General features: G+C 48.1%; 1 protein-coding gene across 1 annotated transcript in view; it reads left to right on the top strand.

Moving 5' to 3' along the window:
- The window catches only part of UBR5 (ubiquitin protein ligase E3 component n-recognin 5), a 651,214-nt gene that overhangs the window by 308,248 nt on the left and 328,710 nt on the right, over window positions 1–14,256 (top strand). Inside the window, 1 exon segment of the mRNA XM_030189847.1 lies at window positions 10,215–10,369. Coding sequence (XP_030045707.1) covers window positions 10,215–10,369 — 155 coding nt within the window.

Below are 14,256 nucleotides of genomic sequence, written 5' to 3'. Positions count from 1 at the left end.
TTTGCCACTCAAATCAATCACAAGGTCCCTCAGTTCTGTTACAGGCTTCAGGCCCATGACAGACATCAGATGCCTTTCTCCTGCATTGGAGAACAGGCCTTCTGTATGTTTATCCTCCCATACCTCTGGTGGGAAAGAGTTTGCTGAAATTCAAGCAAGACTACGGAACCATGATCCTGATTGCTACTAACCGCATCAGATTTGGTTCCCTCTTCTTCTGGAATTGTCCTCTTAAGAACCGTGGAAATTGGAGTGTTTCCCGACCCTTATCACACAGAACGAGGGGGCGCTTCTACATCCCAACCTCCAGTCTCTGGCTCTCACGGCCTGGATTTTGAGAGCCTAGAATTCACTTCCTTAGGTCTTTCGGAGGGTGTCTCCCGGGTCTTGCTTGCTTCCAGGAAAGATTCCACTAAGAAGTGTTACTCTTTCAAATGGAGGAGGTTTGCCATCTGCTGTGACAGCATGGCCGCAGATCCTCTTTCTTGTCGTACACAGACCCTGCTTGATTATCTTCTACACTTATCATAGTCTGGTCTCAAGACCAACTCCGTGTAGAAGGTAAGCCTATCTCTGGACAGCCTTTAGTTCACTTTATGAGGTTTGCTCTTGTCAAAGCCCCCCATCAAACCTCCACCAGTGTCATGGGATCTCAACGTGGTTCTCACCCAGCTGATGAAAGCTCCTTTTGAGCCACTGAATTCCTGCCAACTGAAGTACTTGACCTAGAAGGTCATATTCTTGGTGGCTGTTACTTCAGCTTGTAGGGTCAGTGAGCTTCAGGCCTTAGTAGTAGATGCACCTTATATTAAGTTTCATCACAACAGTCCTCAGTACGTACCCTAACTTCCTGCCGAAGGTGGTATTGGAGTTCCATCTGAATCACTCAGTTTTGCCAACATTTTTTCCCCGTCCTCATGCCTACCCAGGCGAAAGCTGCTTGCACACCTTGGACTGCAAGAGAGCACTGACCTTTTACATGGAGCGGACGAAGCCCTTCAGACAGTCTGCCCAGTTGGTTGTTTCTATTGATCCAAACAGGAGGAGAGTCGCCATCAGGAAATGCACAATCTCCAATTTGGCTATCAGATTGCATTTCCTTCACTTATGTCTGGGCTGACTTTGGAGGGCCATGTCACAGCTCATAATGTCAGAGCCATGGCTGCGTCGGTGGCTCACTTAAAGTCAGCCTCCATTGAAGAGATTTGCAAGGCTGCAATGTTGTCTTCAGTCCACACATTCACATCACACTACTGCCTTAAGCAGGATACCTGAAGCGCCAGTCGGTTTGGGCAGTCGGTACTGCAGAATCTGTTTGGGGTTTAGAATCTAACTCCACCTCCCTAGGCCTTTTTTGGTCTAATCTTGGCTGCAGTCTTAGCTAGTTGTATATAGTTTCAGTTTAATCGATGTTATGTCCTTGCCATTGCATGTTCCAATTAACCAACATTTGTTGTTTTGGATGAGCCTAGATGCTAGGGATACCCCAATTGTGAGATTAATACAGCCTGCTTGTCCTTGGGGAAAGCGAAGATACCTGTAGTAGGTATTCTCCGATGACAGCAGGCTGATTATTCTCACAAACCCGCCCTCCTCCCCTTGGAGTTGTCTCCCTTTTCTGTCTCTTTTTACTCTTCACTGAACTGAGGAGCAGAGCCATGTGGCGGGCGGGAAGACACAGCGCATACGCAGTTCAACGCACAGCGCGCTCAGAAGGCTCCAGCAAACCTTTTACTATGTGAAATGCCTGTTCCCCGGCCGGTGCGGACCCAATTATGAGAATAATCAGCCTTCTGTCCTCAGAGAATACCTGCTACAGGTAAGTATCTTCACTTTACATTGCAACTAGAGAATGGGATGGAGACCCGCAGTAACCGTGGGGATGGGGACAGAGCCGGTGGGGACGGAGACATATCCCGCAGGGACGGGAATAGGGACAGAGCCCATGGGGATAGGAACAGACTTTGTCACCGTGTCATTCTCTACTTTGAAGGCTGTTAATGAATTGATCAGTTGTTTATGTTCGAGTGATGTAGGCGGCGATGTTGTCATTTTTTTGGAAAAACAATCAAAAGTGCTGGCCACAACTAGCAAAATTTGTATGGGGGATCCTGTACATTCCTGCTACCTGCACATCATCTGAGAAGTCATTTTCTGTGCAGGAAGGATGGAACCTGAGATTGTTGATGACTTATTATTCATCCACAGATTTAAAAAATCATAACAGTGCTTCATAGGTCATATTTCTTTCCCACTAGGGCATACAGAATGAATTGTATTTTATACCCCTGTACATTTTAACAGGATGGATTAGGGTTCCTTGGGGTAGTAGAAATCAGCTATTGTTGGGGTTTGAAGGCTAGAAGGCGGGGGTGGGTTGTTATAGTTGCTTTTTTTATTGTTTTCTTTTTGTGATTTATAAACAGTTACACAGCATATTCCTTTTTATATTTTAATAAAAAGATTTAAATATAAAATCATCAATGTTCTAGGCTTCTTCAGATGTGGACAGAGCCCACGGGTACAGGGACAGAATCTTTGGGGACGGGGCGAGGATACAGACAGAGCCTATAGGTCAGGGATTGGGATAAAACCTGTGAGGACAGGACGAGGACAGAGACAGTGTCATTCTTTAATTGTGATACACTAGATCTTATATTCTGCCAGCACCTAAACAGTTTGAGGCAGCTCACAGAGCCAAGATACCAGTTCATTACATCTGAGAGTTAAAATAAACTGATTAAATTAGTTAAGGCTGCAAATAAATGAACCACAACATACTTTAAAAACTTCTCCCTAAGCCCAAAGCACTCCATTACTCAGAATATATTCTGCCAGCTTTCCGTATTAAATATCTTTTTCGGAATCAAAACTTAAAAGCATGGACTTTGCTTTCCTTTAGGTAATGAGCTATTATGGATGTGAGAATTCTTCTTATTGACTGTTGTGTGCTGCCCTTTCACAGACTCAACTTGTGATTCCTGACAAGATCAAAGCTGGTCTATCTGCTAATATGTTGGCATTAATTTCTGAATTACTATATTACTATCAAATCTTCTTTATATATATATGTTTTATGGCAACATGAAGAATGAATGTGAAATGCTGAAGTTGGGACATTTGAGATCTTTTTTTCTCTCCTTTTCTCAAATGTCCCAACTTCAGCATTTCACATTCATTCTTCATGTTGCCATAAAACAGACTCCATTTTTTCTCATCGGTCTTAAAAACCTTCTCTTTATTTTACATCACCATTGTACACTGTTTTCAAAAGAATAAAGATATTCATAAGAAAGTACTTAGTTCTCATTCCACTCCCGATGGGGACTAAGTGCCAGTGCTGCTATCTTGCTTATCAAAAAATATCAGAAGAAAATTAGCGCTCTTCAAAGCTATCCCATTCACTCAACAAAATAATAGAACTTACATAACAATAGTAGCGCTGAGCTTCAAAACATGACGTCCTATGCTTTCAAGAGACTAACATAATCCCTAAACCGTAACTGGAAGTGTCTCTCTAAATATCTTTATTGAAACCACTCTGGACAAGACAGGAACCTTAATGGGACTCCCACACAGTAAAGTAGTTCAAAATTCTTTGTCTTAAAAAATCAGAAGGCTTTGGAATTGTACATTCTTCAGAAGAAAGCGGTCTACTCAGTATGAGAATTTAGACCTATCGGTTCCAAGGTATTCAGGGTACTAATCCAGCGTTGTTCGTGTAGTTAATAAACAAGGGGGTAATCAAGATCAGTTATTGACACAACATGAATTTCTGATCCATGTAAAGCAGCGAGATAGAACAGTGAGACTCTTTACCAGGTTTGGGGATCACCATGCCAAAAGCTTCATTGGTCACATAAGGAAAAAGCTGTATGCTGGTTCTCTGCGTATACATAGTAACATAGTAAATGATGGCAGATAAAGACCTGTATGGTCCATCCAGTCTGCCCAATAAGATAAACTCATTTTACATGGTATGTGATACTTTATATGTATACCTAAGCTTGATTTGTCCTTGCTTTTCTCAGGGCACAGACTGTAAAAGTCTGCCCAGCACTGTTCTTGAACTTTCCATGTATATTCAGTTATGATCAGGGCGAAGACCGTAGAAGTCTGCCCAGCACCGGTTTTGCTTCCCAATTACCGGCGTTCCATATCATCATGCTGATCAATCCATAGACTGGTGGGTTGTGTCCATCTACCAGCAGGTGGAGATAGAGAGCAATCCTTTTGCCTCCCTATATGTGGTCATGTGCTGCCGGAAACTCCTCAGTATGTTCTCTATCTCAGCAGGTGGTGGTCACACACAGCAGCAGCTCTGGCTAGGTCTCCAAGCCTAATTTTTAGGTTTTGTTGAGTACCTGGGGTTGAGGGCTCTTCTTGAGCAAGTGCAAACCTGGTGGTGCCAGGTCCCTCCTTTTCTCCCCCCTCCCGCTGGCTCCGTTGAAAAAAAAAAAATTTTTTTGGACGTCCTTAAGGGCGTTTATTTCAGCGTTTATTTAAACGTTTATTGCAGCTACTCACTGGGACACCAGTTCGTTACAGCTCGGAGCGAGAAGCAGGTAATTTTTACCTTTTTATAGCGGGCAGGGGGTTCCCCGATCGATCTCCACGTGGCCTATGGCGTCGGAGGGCGAGGGCGCGAAGAATCACTCCCCGGACCGCGTGTGCGCTTCTAGCGGGGATGCAGGGGTCTTAAAGTCTGTTTTTCCCGCCATAAACGCCCATCCCCCGCTGCTCGCCTCCGCCATCTTGGCTGGCCACTCTGCTCGGACGGCTTCTTCTTGGGCCGCCCTTGAGCTGGGAGACGTTAATGCCATGGCCGCCCTTGATTTGGGCGACGGCAAAAAGCGGCTAAAGTTAAGCACCGTTCTTCCCGCGCGGCTCCTTCGCGGAGTGTCGCGCCGGACGCCATCTTGGATGCGCAGCATGTTTCTCCCCCGCTCTTGCGAGCGCCGGTTGAGGGTGCGTCTAGGGCTGTGGCCCAGGCTGCTGAAGTGCACAGTCTGGGGGGTTTCTCCCCCGAGTTTATTTTGCTGCTGCATCAGGCCTTCCTTATGCAAAACGCTGCCTCTGCTCCCTTGTCCGATAAAGGGGTTGAGGCCCCCGGAAGTAAACGCCCTCGGGTGGATTCCCAGGCCTTAGAGGACTCTGTCTCCTCTGATGTAGATGAGGGCAGTGTATCTGAGTTCTCCTAACGGTCCTTTGGGGATTCCTTGGAGGAGACGGATTCCCGCTCGGATGGAGCGGATGACCCCTCTGCAGCGCGGATCTTTCGCTCAGAGGATTTGCCCAACCTGTTAGTGCAGGCCATGAGCATTTTGAAGATTTCCTCTCCAGAGGACGTCTCTCCCTCAGCCCCTGTTGGCTCCGCCATTATGCTGGGGACGAAGCGCCTGCCTAGAACCTTCCACGTGCATGATGCCATGCACACCTTAATTTCGGCTCAATGGGATGTCCCGGAAGCGAGCCTCAAAGTGGCTAGGGCTATGTCCCGCCTCTATCCTTTGCCTGAAAGTGAACGGGAGGCCTTCTTTGGCCTACCGTGGATTCTTTAATCACTGCGGTGACTAAGAAAACGGCGTTGCCAGTGGAAGGTGGCACGGCCCTAAAGGACACCCAAGACAGAAGATTGGAGGTGGCCTTAAGGTCGTCCTTCGAGGCGGCTGCCTTAAGTTTGCAGGCCTCAGTTTGCGGCTCCTATGTGGCCAGGGCGTGCCTGACGATTGTGCAGCGGGCTTCCCCCTCGGATCCTTCCTTGAGGGCTGATTGGCCGGCCCTGGAATCGGGCTTGGCTTATTTGGCAGACTTACTGTATGATGTCTTGAGAGCCTCAGCTAAAGGTATGGCTCAGACAGTCTCTCCGCGGCGGTGGCTTTGGCTGAAGCATTGGTCTGCTGACCACGCCTCTAAGTCCCGCCTGGCTAAGTTGCCTTTTAAAGGCAAGCTGCTCTTTGGGGTCGAGCTGGACAAAATTGTGACCGATCTCGGCACGTCTAAGGGCAAGAGGTTACCAGAGGTCAGGGCTCGGGCCAGTGCGCACCCCGGTAACTCCAGAGGACGGTTTCAGGAAGCCCGTCGGTACCGTCCGGGCAAGCCGGGCTCCTCTGCCCCCTCTTCCTTCAAGAGGAACTTCTCCCCCAAGCAGCATTCCTTTCGCAGAGACCGCCGTCCCGGAGGTGCGCCCTCCGGTCCTCCCCCAGGGTCTCGTACCCAATGACGGGGTCCTGGTCCATGGCCCAGTGCAGATTGGAGGACGCCTGTCCTCGTTTCTGGGCGAGTGGACCAGGGTAACTTCAGACGCTTGGGTGCTGGAAGTCATCAGAGACGGCTACATGCTAGAGTTCTGCCGACCCTTAAGAGACGGGTTTGTACTCTCTCCCTGCAAGTGTCCGGTCAAAGCTGTGGCAGTGCAGCAGACCTTGGACAATCTGATCCGCCTGGGTGCGGTCGTTCCGGTGCCAGAAAATCAGCTTGGCAAGGGACGTTACTCCATTTACTTTGTGGTACCAAAGAAAGGAGGTTCTGTACGGCCTATCCTCGACCTCAAAGGGGTCATTTGGGCCTTGAAAGTTCGGCACTTTCGCATGGAGACTCTCTGCTCTGTTATAGCGGCAGTGAAAGCAGGGGAGTTCCTGGCATCCTTGGACATCAAGGACGCGTACTTGCATATTCCCATCTGGCCTCCTCATCAACGCTTTCTGCGTTTTGCAGTCCTGGGACGACACTTCCAGTTCAGAGCCCTCCCGTTCGGGTTGGCTACTGCTCCGCGGACCTTCTCCAAAGTAATGGTGGTCATCGCGGCCTTCCTGCAAAAGGAAGGAGTACAAGTCCATCCTTATCTGGACGACTGGTTGATCCGAGCCCCCTCTTATGCAGAGTGCGGCAAAGCTGTGGACCGGGTGATTGCTCCTTTGAGCTCCCTGGGGTGGATCATCAACTGGGAGAAAAGCCAGCTGCGCCCGACTCAGTCCCTGGAGTATCTGGGAGTTCGATTCGACACCCAAGTGGGCAGAGTGTTCCTGCCGGACAATCGGATTGTCAAACTTCAGGCTCAGGTGGACCAGTTCCTAGTAGCCTCTCCGCTTCGGGCTTGGGACTATGTGCAGCTGTTGGGCTCTATGACGGCCACGATGGAAGTAGTGCCCTGGGCCAGGGCTCATATGAGACCACTACAACACTCTCTGCTGCAGCGCTGGACTTCGGAGGATTATGCTGTGCGCCTTCCCTTGGACCCAGCAGTGCGCAAGGCGCTGAGCTGGTGGCTGAAGACAGACAAGTTGTCTGCAGGGATGCCTCTTGTGACCCCGGAGTGGATTGTCATCATGACGGACGCCTCTTTGACGGGCTGGGGAGCCCACTGTTTGGGAAGGACAGCGCAGGGGCTCTGGTCTCCTGCAGAGGCAAAGTGGTCTATCAACCTCCTGGAACTCAGAGCCATTCGGTTGGCGCTATTGCAGTTCCTCCCGGTACTGGCGTTGAAGCCAGTACGGGTCCTGTCGGACAATGCCCGGCTGTGGCCTATGTGAACCGCCAGGGAGGTACCAAGAGCGCCCCTCTAGCCAAGGAGGCCATGAATCTATGCCAGTGGGCGGAAGCGAGCCTGGAGCAGCTGTCAGCGGCCCACATTGCCGGAGTCATGAATGTCAAGGCGGACTTTCTCAGTCGCCATACCTTGGATCCCGGAGAGTGGCAGTTATCAGCGCAGGTGTTCTTGGACATCACGAAGCGCTGGGGCCAGCCGAGCCTAGATCTGATGGCGTCATCGGCCAATTGCCAAGTGCCGTGCTTTTTCAGCAGAGGACGGGACCCTCGATCCCTGGGAGTAGATGCTCTTCTCCAACAGTGGCCGACACAGGAGCTTCTCTATGTGTTCCCGCCCTGGCCCATGTTGGGCAGGGTGCTAGACCGGGTGGCAAAGCATCCGGGCCGGATAATCCTGGTGGGTCCGGACTGGCCCAGACGTCCCTGGTATGCGGACTTGATCAGGCTCTCAGTGGACGACCCTCTGCGACTGCCAGTGGAGCAGGGCTTGTTGCATCAGGGTCCCGTGGTGATGGAGGATCCCTCCCACTTTGGTCTTACGGCCTGGCTATTGAGCGGCAGCGTCTGAGGAAGAAGGGCTTCTCAGACAAGGTCATCGCCACTATGCTGAGAGCGAGGAAGCGCTCTACTTCTACTGCTTACGCCAGGGTTTGGCGTACCTTTGCAGCGTGGTGTGAAGCAGGCTCACTTTCCCCCTTCACTGCTCCAATTTCTTCAGTGTTGGCGTTCCTGCAAGAAGGTCTGGAGAAAGGCCTGTTGCTCAGTTTCCTTAAAGTCCAGGTAGCGGCTCTGGCTTGCTTCAGGGGCCGCCTGAAGGGTGCTTCCCTGGCTTCTCAGCCAGATGTGGTGCGTTTTCTCAAGGGAGTTAATCACCTGCGCCCTCCACTGCACTCAGTGGTGCCTGCGTGGAATCTCAACCTGGTGCTAAGAGCCTTGCAGAAGCCGCCTTTTGAACCCTTGTCGAGGGCATCTCTGAAAGACCTGATGTTGAAAGCAGTCTTTTTGGTGGCTATCACTTCAGCCAGAAGAGTTTCCGAGCTCCAGGCACTCTCATGTCGAGAGCCTTTTCTGCAGTTCACTGAGGCAGGAGTGACTATTTGCACAGTGCCTTCCTTCCTGCCCAAGATTGTTTCTCGCTTCCATGTGAATCAGCAGCTCTGTCTCCCTTACTTTCGTAGGGAGGACTACCCAGAGAAATACTCTGCTCTCAAATATCTGGATGTGAGACATCATCAGATACTTGGAAGTGACCAATGATTTCCGATAGTCGGATCATCTGTTTGTCCTGTTTGCAGGTCCTTGTAAGGGTCTGCAGGCTGCTAAGCCTACAGTGGCAAGATGGGTCAAGGAAGCCATTGCAGCAGCTTATGTGGCCGCGGGGAAGGTGCCGCCTGTCCAGCTGAAGGCTCACTCCACTAGAGCTCAGGCGGCCTCGATGGCAGAGGCCGGGTCCGTCTCCTTGGAAGAGATATGCAAGGCGGCAACTTGGGCATCGGCCCATACCTTCTCCAGGCATTACCGCTTGACTGTGGCTGCTCGGGCGGAGGCCCAGTTTGGAGCTTCAGTGTTGCGGTCAGGGATTTCAATGTCCCGCCCTGGGTGAGTACTGCTTCGGTACATCCCACCAGTCTATGGATTGATCAGCATGATGATATGGAAGGTAAAATTATGTATCATACCTGATAATTTTCTTTCCATTAATCATAGCTGATCAATCCATAGCCCCTCCCAGATATCTGTACTGTTTATATTCTGGTTGCATTTCAGGTTCAAGTTTAGTCTTCAGTTCCTGTTCAGAAGGACTTCGTGTTCAAGTTTTTTCAATTGGATTCTTCAAGAGTTGAGACGAGTTTGTGTTACATTGAGGTGCTGCATTCCTCTCCCCTCCGTTTTACGGGGCTGGATTGAGACATAAATTCTGCCGGCGCTCCCTCCCGCTTTGTGCGGCTGTAGGGCAGCTTTGTACCCCTCCCGCTTCGGCGGTGTTAGGGTCAGTCAGCTCCTACCGCGGTTGCGGTTGCAGGATAAGCCAGATCCCCCCGCAGCTTCACCTGTATTTTTGACTGAAACATGGCAGAATAGGAATTTCTAGCTAATTTTGGTGCAGAAACCTAAACTGGCCTTGTCCTGTAATAATTTATAGAGTTAAATATAAAAGACATCTAGTCCTGGAGCTTTGCAGATTTGCACTACCATTGCTCACATGGGCCTAATTAAATGCTCCAATGGTTCCGGTGTAACTTTCAGTAATCTACATCCTTGCAGAAAGCAGACATGATAGCTCTGCATTTGTATAATGATTCCCTTTTATATAATGATGGATAATAGTCCCAAAATACTGCTCCTTTTTCTTTCTGCATTGTTTAGATGCATCCTCCCTCCTCCTTTTTGGCAAACTGTTTTCAAGCCTCTGATGCCCCCCCCACCCCCCCATGTTTATTTTTGGATTGTAACTTGCTGACTTAATGGGTCATGTTTTTTATCGTCATCTATTTTTCTCAACTGAATTGTTTAATAAGGAAACTCTGTTATCCATTTTGATTTGAATAACAAATTTCAGTATAAAAACATATATCAAATATGTTAATAACTATTTTTTGGTAACATACAATTTTTGTAGATATGATTAATAACTTTTTCTCCTGTTTTCTTTGATATTGATAAAGGTGTTCATGCTGTTCTGAAGACTGGTACCTGGGTACGGTACTGCATATTTGACCTTGCCACTGGAAAAGCCGAACAGGAAAACAATTTTCCAACTAGCAGCATCGCTTTTCTAGGTCAGAATGAGCGCAATGTTGCAATTTTTACGGCTGGACAGGTATGTATTAGAATATTTTCTCTGTCATATTGAGAGCGATTCTTTACTTAGGGGTCTTTTACAAAGCCATGCTAGCATTTTTAGCATGCGCTAAACTGTAGAGGTGCCCATAGGAATATATGGGTTTGTCTAATGTTTAGCGGACTCTTATTTTTAGCATGCATTTGTAAAAGGGACTCTAAATCTTCAAACAATACTGTTGATTAAGTGATGTGAGCAATGGATATTTCTTTTGTTGTTCTTAATTTATTAAGAGATTTGGAAGTAAAGCGCATGTGTTCACTAGTACTGAATGATTATTATAGCTGCATTTGTCATATTGGTGTTCCTACCAGAAGAGTGTTGGAGGAAGATGATAAAATGTGCTAGGTTACATTATATTTGTTTACCACCCTCTGTTAGCTAAGGAGTGATAAATCTTACGTATTCATGCTGCAACTGATCAGACTATAAATCTTACTACTACTACTACTTAACATTTCTAGAGCGCTACTAGGGTTACGCAGCGCTGTACAATTTAACAAAGAGAGACAGTCCCTGCTCAAAGAGCTTACAATCTAATAGACAAGTGAACAGTCGGTCCGATAGGGGCAGTCAAATTGGGGCAGTCTGGATTCACTGAACGGTAAGGGTTAGGTGCCGAACGCAGCATTGAAGAGGTGGGCTTTAAGCGAAGACTTGAAGATGGGCAGGGAGGGGTCTTGGCGTAAGGGCTCAGGAAGGTTGTTCCAAGTATAGGGTAAGGCGAGGCAGAATGAGCGGAGCCTGGAGTTGGTGGTGGTGGAGAAGAGTACTGAGAGGAGGGATTTATCCTGTGAACGGAGGTTACGGGCGGGAACGTAAGGGGAGATGAGGGTAGAAAGATAGTGAGGGGCAGCAGACTGAGTGCATTTGTAGGTAAGAAGGAGAAGCTTGAATTGAATGCGGTATCTGATCAGAGCCAGTGAAGTGACCTGAGGAGAGGTTGATATGAGTATATCGGTTCTGGCGGAATATGAGATGTGCAGCAGAGTTCTGAACAGATTGAAGGGGGGATAGATGGCTAAGTGGGAGGCCGGTGAGGAGTAAGTTGCAGTAGTCCAGGCGAGAGGTAATGAGAGCGTGGACGAGAGTTTGGGTGGTGTGTTCAGAGAGGAAAGGGCGAATTTTGCTGATGTTAAAGAGGAAGACGAGACAGGTCTTGGCTATCTGCTGGATATGTGCAGAGAAGGAGAGGGAGGAGTCAAAGATGACTCCGAGGTTGCGGGCAGATGAGACAGGGAGGATGAGGGTGTTATCAACTGAGATAGAAAGTGGAGGAAGAGGAGAAGTGGGTTTTGGTGGAAAGACGATAAGCTCGGTCTTGAACATGTTCAGTTTCAGGTGGCGGTTGGACATCCAGGCAGCAATGTCGGATAAGCAGGCCGATACCTTTGCCTGGGTCTCCGCGGTGATGTCTGGTGTGGAGAGATACAGCTGGGTGTCATCAGCATAGAGATGATACTGGAAACCATGAGATGAGATCAGGGAGCCCAGGGAAGAGGTGTAGATTGAGAAGAGAAGGGGTCCAAGGACAGATCCCTGGGGAACACCAACAGATAAGGGGATGGGGGTGGAGGAAGATCCATGAGAGTGAACTTTGAAGGTGCGGTGGGAGAGATAGGAGGAGAACCAGGAGAGGACAGAGCCCTGGAACCCAAAAGAGGACAGTGTGGCAAGAAGTAAGTCATGATTGACAGTGTCAAAAGCGGCGGATAGATCGAGGAGGATGAGGATGGAGTAGTGGCCTCTGGATTTGGCAAGGAACAGGTCATTACAGACTTTAGAGAGTGATGTTTCTGTCGAGTGAAGAGGGCGAAAACCGGATTGAAGCGGATCGAGGATGGCATGAGAGGAGAGAAAATCAAAGCAGCGGCTGTGGACTGCGCGCTCAAGTATCTTGGAGAGGAAGAGTAGGAGGGAGATGGGGCAGTAGTTGGAGGGACAGGTAGGGTCTAGTGATGGTTTTTTGAGGAGTGGCGTGACTATGGCATGTTTGAAGGTGTCGGGGACAGTTGCAGTGGAGAGAGAGAGGTTGAGGATATGACAGATGGAGGGGGTGATAGTAGGAGAGATGGTGTTAAGTAAGTTGGTGGGGAAGGGATCAGAGGAACAAGTGGTGCATTTTGAGGAGGAAAGAAGGCGGGCGGTTTCCTCCTTGGAGATATCAGGAAAGGAGGAGAAGGAGGTCTGGGTTGGTTGGTTGAGGGAGAGGGTTGAAGGGTGAAGAGGAGGAGGTGGCTTGGTAGTGAATTCAAGGTTGATCTTTTGCACCTTGTCGCGGAAGTAGTCAGCCAGTGATTGAGGAGAGAGCGAGGGGGTGGGGATGGGAGCAGAGGGCGCTTTGAGGAGGGAGTTAAGGGTGGCGAAGAGACGACGAGGGTTAGAGCTGAGAGAATTAGTCAATTGGGTAATTACAAGTAGTCATGCCTGTTAAGCCTGTTAGTCCTTTGCTACCATTATCTACTTTGTTACTGTGATGTACTGTCCATTTTATTTAAGCTACAGCAGCCAACGTAAGGTCTCTGCAGAATTTCTGAAATAGGCAGACTTTAAAAGTCATTGTTGGATCTTAGTCCCAGTTAGAGGTTCCTATATTTAGGATCCTGCTACCTTTTAGAAGCAGTCACACTGGCTCCTTCTGTATGTTCAGTGGGACCTCAGTTAACACATATGAAAATGATTTGGCTTCCACACACTTATCCTTATGTCAATACAATTCAAATGTCCATATAAAGAATAAATTTATCCCAGTGACCTCAGCTGTGCGTATTGCCAACTTTACTGAATGGCAATCAATTCAGCACAACACTCTTCATTGGTTCACATTTGTTAATGCATTTTTCATTTTATTCTTTTTTTTATTTAAATTATTTTAATTAGTATATCAGATACTCATCTTAAAGATGTATCGGACCCAGGGGTTGATGTTACTGCTCGACATGCATGTTTCGCCCTTAACAAGGCTTTTTCAAGGACTGCCCCCTACAAAAGATGTATGTACAAATTAGCTTCAACGATAAAGTGGCCAGGATATATCGCTAACTACCCCTACCACCCCACCCTTCTATATCTCCTATCCTACTCACCCTTTGCCGTTTAGCGCCAGCTCTGCTTTCAAATTACTTCCTTGCAAAAGATGGCGACAGCCTACTTCTAACCTATTTTATATTTATAAGCAGCCATGGGTTTAAGCCCCTGAACTCTGTTTGATTCCAGCATTATTATCCATAATTAATCTCTGTTTCTCTTCCATCCAGTTTCTCAACTCTTGGAAACAGGATATTGCCTTTCCGATCTTAAAGAAAGCCACTTTCAATCCTTCTGTCCATAGTCACTACTGCCCAGTCTCAAATCTCTCTCTTATGTCAAAAGTGTTGGAAAAGGTTGTGTTTAATCAGCTTACCATGTTCACTGAAAAAGTACTTGCCTTGCATCCTCCACCCCCCCCCCCCCCCCCCATTACAGTACTGAGACAGTGATGACATCCCTGTTCAATGAAATTCACTCCCATCTTGACCAACATAAAATTGTCTTGGCAGTTTCCTTAGATTTATCTGCGGTATTTGACTTTGAGGCATATTTTCAAAGCACTTAGCCTTCCAAAGTTCCATAGAAACCTATGGAACTTTGGAAGGCTAAGTGCTTTGAAAATATGCTTTGTGGATCACTCTCTTCTGCTCTCACATTTTTCTTCACTTGGTATTGCTGGTGAGGTTCTTTCCTGGTTTATTTCCTTCATATCTAATAGTTCCTTTAAGGTTATTGTACCCTCATCTTCCTCGGCATATAGGGACTTCCACTGCAGTGTTCCCCAAAGTTTGATTCTCTCCCCATTAGTACTTAATCTCTTCCTTAGTCCCCTTGCT

Source organism: Microcaecilia unicolor, chromosome 1, assembly GCF_901765095.1.
Source record: "Microcaecilia unicolor chromosome 1, aMicUni1.1, whole genome shotgun sequence".
NCBI classification, from domain to species: domain Eukaryota; kingdom Metazoa; phylum Chordata; class Amphibia; order Gymnophiona; family Siphonopidae; genus Microcaecilia; species Microcaecilia unicolor.
Note: the sequence above shows the minus strand (reverse complement) of the source record. Positions and strands in the feature narration are given on the sequence as shown.